The 9,320-nt window shown below is 39.5% G+C and overlaps 1 protein-coding gene across 2 annotated transcripts in view; it reads right to left on the reverse strand.

The window, feature by feature from the left end:
• Positions 1–818: 818 nt before the first annotated feature.
• Positions 819–9,320, reverse strand: part of ak1 (adenylate kinase 1) — an 18,829-nt gene continuing 10,327 nt past the window's right edge. For both annotated transcript variants that reach the window (XM_017702893.2, XM_017702894.1), the window contains exons 2-7: positions 8,495–8,527; positions 6,338–6,373; positions 4,349–4,512; positions 3,499–3,615; positions 2,303–2,494; positions 819–1,235 (exon numbers count right to left, since the gene is read on the reverse strand). In XM_017702893.2, the coding sequence (XP_017558382.1) occupies positions 1,167–1,235; positions 2,303–2,494; positions 3,499–3,615; positions 4,349–4,512; positions 6,338–6,373; positions 8,495–8,501 (585 nt within the window). In that variant the 5' untranslated portion in view covers positions 8,502–8,527 and the 3' untranslated portion in view covers positions 819–1,166. The remainder of the gene's footprint in view (positions 1,236–2,302; positions 2,495–3,498; positions 3,616–4,348; positions 4,513–6,337; positions 6,374–8,494; positions 8,528–9,320) is intronic.

The raw sequence follows: 9,320 nt of genomic DNA on the forward strand, positions 1-9,320 counted from the left end.
TTAATGTGTAGCTAAAAATAAGCTAACATTGTCAACTCTGTTGATGACCATTCACTGTTAATTTGCTGTTAGCAACATTAGCATTTCTGACTTGCCAGTTGCTTTTTAGCTCAGATAAACAACATTCAGGACATTTAAGGGAATTACCTTTGAGATTCTGTGCTATAATAAAGGTTCTATCTCTGTGCTTGCTACATTTAAAGGAATACCTCAATCGAGCACGCTAGCAATAAATGAAAACTGGCACCCACTCTAGTTACTAGTCGTTTTCATGATGCTAACCTGCTGCCATGATGCTAATAAGTGGCATGATACTAACGGTTGACAATGAATGAAAACTTGCGAGCCACTACTTAGCATGAAGTCATTTGTGTGGTTCTAACTGCTGACATGATGCTAAATGGTATTAACGTGACAAACAGTGGATAAAAGCTGGTAGTCACAAGTTAGCACGATGCCATTTTTTATGATGCTAACTGCTAGCATGATACTAACTGGTGGCATGATGCTAATTGCTAACAGTGAATGAAAACTGCTAGCCACTACTTAACATAAGGTCACTTGCGTGATGCTCATTGATGGCGTGATAGTAAAGTGGCTAACAATGAATAAAAATTGGTAGCCACTTGTTAGCATGATGAGATTTGCATAATGTTAACTGGTGGCATGATCCTGATTGTTGGTAATAACTGAAAACCGGTAGCCGTTAGATAACATGAAGTCATTTGTATGACGCTTATGGATGTATATTTGTTTTCATTCATTGCTAGCAATGTTAGTTAACAGAACTGTACCTTGATGATCACGAAAGATGTTCACTCTTGGGGGGGAAAAGGTTTTAATGAAAGGGTGGAGCAATGTGTGGTCATACAAAACAACCTGTTGGAGCAAAACCAAACTACACAAGATGTAAGAGATGATAACAGGTAGGCACTGCAGCCAAGTGCCTTGAATATAAAAAGTTTCTGGAGGTAAAAATGATGATACTGTGTCCAGTGACAATCACGTAAAATATTAAATTAAGGCAACCCCATCAGGAAGTTTACAACTGCAGTACATTTGATGTTGCTGTTTTCACTGTGTTTGTTGGCATTTGCTGTTGCTGTTTTTGGGGGCTTAAGATGGAAATAAAGACCGAAACAAAAGTTCATCCAGTCATGTTCTCTTTACTTGAGGGCATCAATAGCCTTAGAAACTTCTGCGAATACGTCATCCACAGCAAGCTCAGAGTTAATCTGAAACAAGAAACAGAAAGCAGGTATACGTATTAATGCATTAATGCACAATTGGCCCCTCCCAGTTATCCATGTGCTTTTGTTTACTTGTCCTTGTCCATGTGCTTTCTTGATTTTGATTCTTCCCTGTCCTGCCCCCTTGTTTCTTGACTCCGCCCCTGATTGTAACCACCTGTGTTTGCCACCTGTGTCTTGTTGTCCCTCGTCATCCCTGTTGTATTTAAGCCCTGTGTTTTCCCATGTTAGGTTGCTGGCCCTTGTTTGTAGTGTATGCTTTGGATTTTGTTGTTTAGCATCATTCTTCCGGTCTCCGTGTTTCATGTGTTCACTGTGTTCATTTTTTGTTATGCCTGTCCCTCCTGTTCTCCGTGTTGGCTCATTGACCTTGGACTGTCTTGACCCTGAATATGGATTTGGATGGCCCGTAATAAATCTCGCATGTGCGTCCGCCTCCTCATCGCTCCCAAATGTTACAGCATGAATCAACATGGTAAATTTTCATGCCACCAATTTTACAGCCCTACTCTGTAAATACTAACTGTTCTCTGCATTAAAAACCCAAAACTATTTTAGAGTGATATTTTAGTGAAATCAAATTATCAGTTTTTCCTTCTTTAGACTTAAAACATCTAACATCCGTTTGCCTTGTGGTGCTACACCTTACATATGTTTATTTGGTTGAAACAAATGATTAAACATTTCATTTTGTGAACAAATCTTTGCCAAATATATCAGCAGTGACTGTTTCGGTAGTGACAACTATAGCTATCCAGTATATAACTAGCAAACACAGCTTTGAACACACATAAAATCATCCGATTTTTCATTAAAACACAAAAAAAAAATACTTTTGATTTAAATAAAATTTAAATTATATATTTATAGTTATATTTGTGTTGTAGTCATGCCGACCCCTGGTTCATATCACCACGACTGTAAATAAGTCACGTGTAATGACTCTCTGAATGATTCTGTTTACATCACAAACTGAATTATGCATCCACCAAAACTTGGTGGAATTCCCCTTTAACAACCTAGCAGTCTGCCATTTGTAGCTGTTTGCTGACCTTCCTGACGATGCCGCGGCCCTCGTAGAAGGCGATGACGGGCTCTGTGGCTTTGTAGTAAAGGTCCAGACGCTTCTTGATGGTCTCCTCGTTGTCGTCGGCGCGGCCGCTGGTCTCTCCGCGCTTCATCAGTCTCGACACCATGGTCTCAGACTTGGCGTCGATGTACAGCAGCAGACTGGGAGCACCGATCTAAACACAGACAGGTCACTCAGGTCAGGGAACAGATGGCATAGTTATACTATCAAAAACAGTCAAATCAGCATAATGATTTTTATTCAGTGTTTCACACACTGTGCTGTCTTAAAGCCAGTCAAACAGGACTAACGATGCTGTCTTTGAAGTGTGTTTCACTATGCACTTACTACATAGCTGCACTTTGTAGTTCTACAGTTACAGACTGTAGTCCATCTGTTTCTCTGATACTTTGTTAGCCCCCTTTTACCCTGTTCCTCAGTGGTCAGGACCCCCATGGACCCTCACAGAGCAGGTACTATTTGGGTGGTGGATCATTCTCAGCACTGCAGTAACACTGATGTGGTGGTGGTGTGTCTGTGTGTGTTGTGCTGGTCTGAGTGGATCAGATTCAGTGCTGCTGGAGTTTTTAAACACTGTGTCCACTCACTGTCCACTCTATTACACACTCCTACCTTGTCAGTGCACCTTGTAGATGTAAAGTCAGAGACGATGGCTCATCTGCCACTGCGCAGTTTGTGTTGGTCATCCTCTAGCCCTTCATCAGTGGTCACAGGACGCTGCTGGCTGGATGTTTTTAGTTGGTGGACTATTCTCAGTAACCAGCAGTAACGCTGAAGTGTTTACAAACTCCAGCAGCACTGCTGTGTCTGATCCACTCAGATGAGCACAACACACACTAACACATCACCATCAGTGTTATTGCAGTGGTGAGAACGATGCACCACCCAAATAGTACCTGCTCAGGGTCTGGGGCTAACGAAGTATCAGAGAAACAGATGGACTACAGTCTGTAACTGTAGAACTACAAAGTGCAGCTATACAGTAAGTGGAGCTGATAAAATGGACAATGAGCACAGAAACAAAGAGTTGGTTGAAGTGTTATACCTGATCGGTGTGTATGTTTTCAACAAGGGCATTATGATGTAGTTTAGCACAATAATGATAACACACTGTCACACTGACCACTATTTGTCATGGTGGAATTGTTGCTCTCTCACCTTCTTCTCAAACTCCTCGCCCTGTTTGACCTCGCGGGGGTAGCCGTCGATGAGGTAGCCCTTGGAGACATCGGCCTTGGCGATCATGGCATCCTTGATCATGTCCAGCACAGTGTCCTGTATGAAGAGACGCATTCTGTCATGCTCCGTAATGTTCATATGATCAACACAGTCCCTCTGACAGTCTCTAATACACTACAGGAAGCGTAGGGGGCGATATGGCTTCTACTGTTTCATTTAAAAAGCTCTATAATGTTCATATGATCCATACAGTCACTCTGACAGACTGTAATACACTACAGGAAGCGTAGGGGGCGATACGGTTTCTACTGCTTCATTTAAAAAGCTCTATAATGTTCATATGATCCACACAGTCCCTCTGACAGTCTCTAATACACTACAGGAAGCGTAGGGGGCGATATGGCTTCTACTGTTTCATTTAAAAAGCCTCTATAATGTTCATATGATCCACACAGTCCCTCTGACAGTCTCTAATACACTACAGGAAGCATAGGGGGCGATATGGCTTCTATTGTTTCATTTAAAAAGCTCTATAATGTTCATATGATCCTCACAGTCCCTCTGACAGACTGTAATACACTACAGGAAGCGTAGGGGGCGATATGGCTTCTACTGTTTCATTTAAAAAGCCTCTAGAATGTTCATATGATCCACACAGTCACTCCGACAGACTGTAATACACTACAGAAAGTGTAGGGGGCGATATGGCTTGTATTTGCAAAAAAGAAGCATGTTTGCATTGGTTTTATGTAGGAGAAAAGGGGTAAACAAAGGAATTCTCTGAGATTTCTTGGAGACACAAAAGAAAAGAACAGTGAACGTTTCTCACCAGAGGCACCAGCTCGCCCTTCTGCATGATAGCCTGGAGCTGCTTCCCCCTCTCAGAGCCAGAGGCCACCTCAGCACGAAGCAGGTCACCTGAGGACAGGTGAGTGTAGCCATATTTGGCCACAACCTTCTCACACTGGGTACCCTTACCAGAGCCGGGCCCACCTGAGGAGGACAGGGAGGACAGGTTTGTTTAAGAGGGGAATGAAGTGAACTATGTTAGATCGTGTAAGGCCAACAGCGTTCAGTGTGACACCAATACCATAAATATGTCAATAATAATTGGCCAACTGGTAACCCTTTACTGTAGGGTGCTATTCATAAGGCTACATGACACCTACATAAGCTTGTCTTGATAGCTGACATAACCCTACATAAATGCTTATTACAATAGACTTCATCTCTCATAAACGCTACTTTAGCTATCTAGCTGAACTAGTTTGTGCTTAATTTAACATGAAGGGTTATCAATCATCAAATCATGGGTAGAAACCATTAAATCTGAGCTTGACCAATGTTTTTCCCCCAGGAGTTTATATTATTAATCTACTGTACTAAGTCATGAGTGTAAAATGCATATCACTGTTGTCGGATCAAAACCTCCCATCTCCACAATGGTAACTTTACAGGAGAAGGAAAAAACATACTCTACTTTTAATGTAAGTCAATGGAACCAGAGTTTTTGTCATGTCATTTTGGGCTGGTTCTTCTGCTCCATTCATCATGAAATTTGCACACAATGTAAAGTATGACAGGTAATTTCAAATCATTTCATAAACTGAAAAACGACAAAAATGGAGATACAAGGTTTTGTCCCGACAACAGCGATTATATAACAATATAAGGAGTCCAGTGAATAAAAAGACAGTAAATAAGTAGACCTCCATGTCAACCATACAGTATTGCCACTGCCCACAGCAATTTAACCTCTTAAAATCCCTGGTTTGTTACATACCTAGGCATATTATTCAGTGACTACAGGGACTTTTAATGCAAACAGGTTGAACTATTCTTTTAAAAAGTTTTAAAAAGTATGTAATACAATTTTGGGACCTGGCTATGTACAAGTTTAAAGGGCCTGCTTTAAGGGAAAAAAAAGTTTTAATATATAAAATAGTTTTGCGCAATATGTAAACAATGTTACAGTCCATGCAGTCCAAACATGGAAACTAAGCTCCAAAAAACAGCCTGTTTTGAATTCATTGTTTTTGTGATGTCACAAAATCCAACACATTTACATATATCCACCTATTCTATTTACAGCAGTTTAGCTCCACCCATTCACACCGAAGTTGTGTTAAGGGGTGTTTTAGCCTAAACTGCTTTCTGAATGAGACACAAAACAGGCCAGCCAATCGGAACAGCACACATTTACATATATCAGTCTTAAAGGCACAGTATCAAAAACAGCCTGATTAATAAAGATTACTCAGAATAAATTATAATAACTATCCCTGTTTAAATGAATTATAACAATCATATAATTACATAGCAATCATCATTTATATAGAAATATTATAATAATATAACACATTACATAATTATTGAATTACATTACTATATTATAGCTATATTAATTATAACTATCCCAGTACAAATTAATTATAATAAGTATTCTTATTTAAATGAATCAGGATAAATTATAATTAATGGGATAAAGAGAAGCTGGAAAAGAGATAGAAATGGCTTATCGAACTTAAAGTACAATAAAGTAGGACATGGACTCTTTAATATCAGGACACATCACTTATGTTTAATATTTATAATGTACTTCTTGATATTGAGGCATGTGTTCTATGGTGGATGTAAGCTGAGCTAAAACACAATTGCCTGTTATTATTATATACGGTTTAGGCCTGTTATTAGGCTGAATCTGATCAGCTAGACTCCACTATTGTAACATGATGAATACAAAAGCAGCCAAACGGGTGGAGCTCCTTCTACAGGCTGATAACAATCAGAGCTGCTTTAGCTTAAAAAAAAAACTCACCAACAACAAAGATGATCTTGGCGTCCTTAATTTTTTCTGGAAAAGAGAGCAAAGAAAGTCAGTAGCAGCTTAACTTTATAAGGCAGTGTGTGATCTAGACTTACCAAACCCACTCCAGCCTCCGCTAATCCTGTCCCATTCCTGCCTATTCCTCTACACATTCACCTCACTTAAGAAACCCAAACCATTCCTGCAGGTTTAAGCTACAGAGCTGTGTGCTGTTGTATCCTGATGTCTCTGTTTACCGTCCGGCCGTGTGCAGCGCCTACGTGACGTTGATGAGCAGCCCAGTCCCATTTCAGACCCTCAAAACAGCAGCAGCCTTATAAACAACTTCTGCTTCCAACTTTGTGGACATGTGAAACGTTGCCATGGCAGCGGTTACTAACTACATCACAATAAACACAACACTTGAACGTGAAGGCCTATTTGTTTATTCATTTATTCCTTATTTATTTATTCCTGACTTACTTCTTTTGTCAGTTTTTATTTATTTAAAATGCAAATGTATTATGTACAATTCATTTACGGCAGTGTCTTTTAACCCTGTGTGAACACAGCATTGGCTATGCAGTCTGGCCATTTGCAAGCTATTTGCTAGTAAACCACGTGACTAAAGCACATCAAATTGCTTATTTTTACATTTTCCATGAACAAAAATTGGGAGAAAGGAGTGCGGTCATACAGAGTATCATTAACCAGAAAATAAATGCACTTTTCCATTCTCTACTCAGTAAATCAATGCTGTCAGAACAAAACCTCGTATCTCCATTTTTGACGTTTTTCAGTTTTTGGCACAAATTGAAAATTCCTCTAGCTCTTCACATTGTGTGTAAATATAATGAGGACTGGACCAAAAGAAACAACCCAAAATTACTTGGAAAAATGTCTGGTTCCATTGACTTACACTAAAAGTAAAGCATGTTTTTCCCTTCTCCTGAAAAGTTACAATTTTGAGAGATACAAGGTTTTGTTCCGATAGCAGCAAAATATTACATGTAAAGCATGAGTCTAACAGTAACAGTTACTAAAGGTAAAGCAGTCTTATGTAGGACAGTAGAGCGATGGAAACTATGGGGTAGTGAATAACACCATTGCCACATGTTCGAGTCTGTGGTTTGATTCCACGTTAAGCCAAGAGGTGCAGGGCAACTTTAAATTAGTTTGAGCATTTTTAAATTATAATTCAACAGAGTTTCAGTCAATGATTATGTACTACTATGTTCATTATTATTTACTTAAATAAAAAAAGATTTCTTTTTCTGGAGAAAGTTGCAATTAAAATTAAAAGAATGGCCTAAAATAATGACAGCTAAGAAAAAAGGAGAATGATTTTGTTGCTGACATATAGGTTAATACTACTGAATATACTATTTATATATGTGTGTGTGTATATATGTGTGTGTGTGTGTGTGTGTGTGTGTGTGTGGTGTGTGTGTGTGTGTGTGTGTATGTTTATACAAATCTGTTGTCCTTTACATTGTGCGTAAATTTCATGATAAATGGACTAAAAGAAACAGCCCAAAATGACTTTAAAAATCGGGTTCCACTGATTTACATTAACAGTAAAGTATGTTTTTTTCTTCTCCTGTAAAGTTACCATTTTGGAGGTTTTCTTCCAAAAACAGACATATATTTTGACATAGCAGACGTTTGACATTTGTTATTTTACTAAGTGTGTTACATTCTGCAAATAAACAATAACTGTGCATCAAAATGTGCAGGTGTGTGTGTGTTTGTGTGTGTGTGTGTGTGTGTGTGTGTGTGTGTGTGTGTGTGTGTGTGTGTGTGTGTGTGTGTGTGTGTGTGTCTGTGTGTGTGTGTGTGTCTCTGTGCAGCATGTGTTCACTTATTTACTAAAACCTGCAATGTGGTTTAGATTCCTGGTGTTGTAATACAGTCTTCAGCCACATGAGGTCGCCAGAGAACACAGAATGAAATGCTGCTGTGCTGCGCTGACTTAGAAGCTACTAGCAATCAGCTATACAAACTTTAAGCTTCTCTAAAAGTCACCCTACTATGTTCTGCTTTCCCAGTGAGACATCTTGCTTTTGAAAGCCTGAAACAGACCTAAGCTAAAGTCGGCTGGAGACTAACATACAGTAGTTATTTAAAAAAATACATATACATACATTATATATATATATAGTGTATTACCTGCCATGCTGATCTGTTATGTTCTGGATATTCCTGTAGATGAGATAGAAGAAAATCATCAGCCAATAAATTCATTGCTGCACAGTGGTCAATCAGCTGCAGCCTATCTGTACTTTTTTTCCCAGACACAAAACACCAGGTTCAATTTTTCAATAAATTTTTTCCTGATTAGTACGATTGTTTACCGCCTCCTTGGCGCTGCAGCGTCACCTTCTGTGCAAACCCCAATAAAGCCGAGAGTGCATGTTTAACCATCTATAGCCATCTGCTGCTGAGAGCACCGCCGAGCCAGCTAAACAGATCTACTGTCCTCTCACACCTCCGCCGCTCTGATCACTCTCACACAGACAGGACTGACCACAGGACAGAAACTAACACACACACACACAATCTTGTTTCTGTCAACTGTGGGGCCTTTACATAGACGTGCATTCATTTCCTAAAGACTTACTCAAAGCTTAATCAGAACTACTACTAGCCTAACCTTAACCTTACCCTTGCCTAAAAATGCAATGGTTTACATTGTGGGAACCACTTTTTGGTCCCCACAAGAAAGAAATATCGCCACAACCTGAGTGTATGAACAGGTTTTGGTTCCCATGATGTGGCATAAACCCAGCCACATGCACACAGACAGAAAGCTCTGTACAATGACTGTAATGTGTTTGACTCACTGCAGACTGATAAACAATGATCTTTAAAGTCAAAGCAGGAGCTGCACATGTGGAACAGAATTTCACACAGTTCACCAGCATAGATGGACAGATGGACAGAAAGGTCAACAGATCCATAGACAGATGGATGGATAAATGGATAGATTTACAGA

This window comes from Pygocentrus nattereri, chromosome 23 (genome assembly GCF_015220715.1).
Source record: "Pygocentrus nattereri isolate fPygNat1 chromosome 23, fPygNat1.pri, whole genome shotgun sequence".
In the NCBI taxonomy this organism is placed as follows: domain Eukaryota; kingdom Metazoa; phylum Chordata; class Actinopteri; order Characiformes; family Serrasalmidae; genus Pygocentrus; species Pygocentrus nattereri.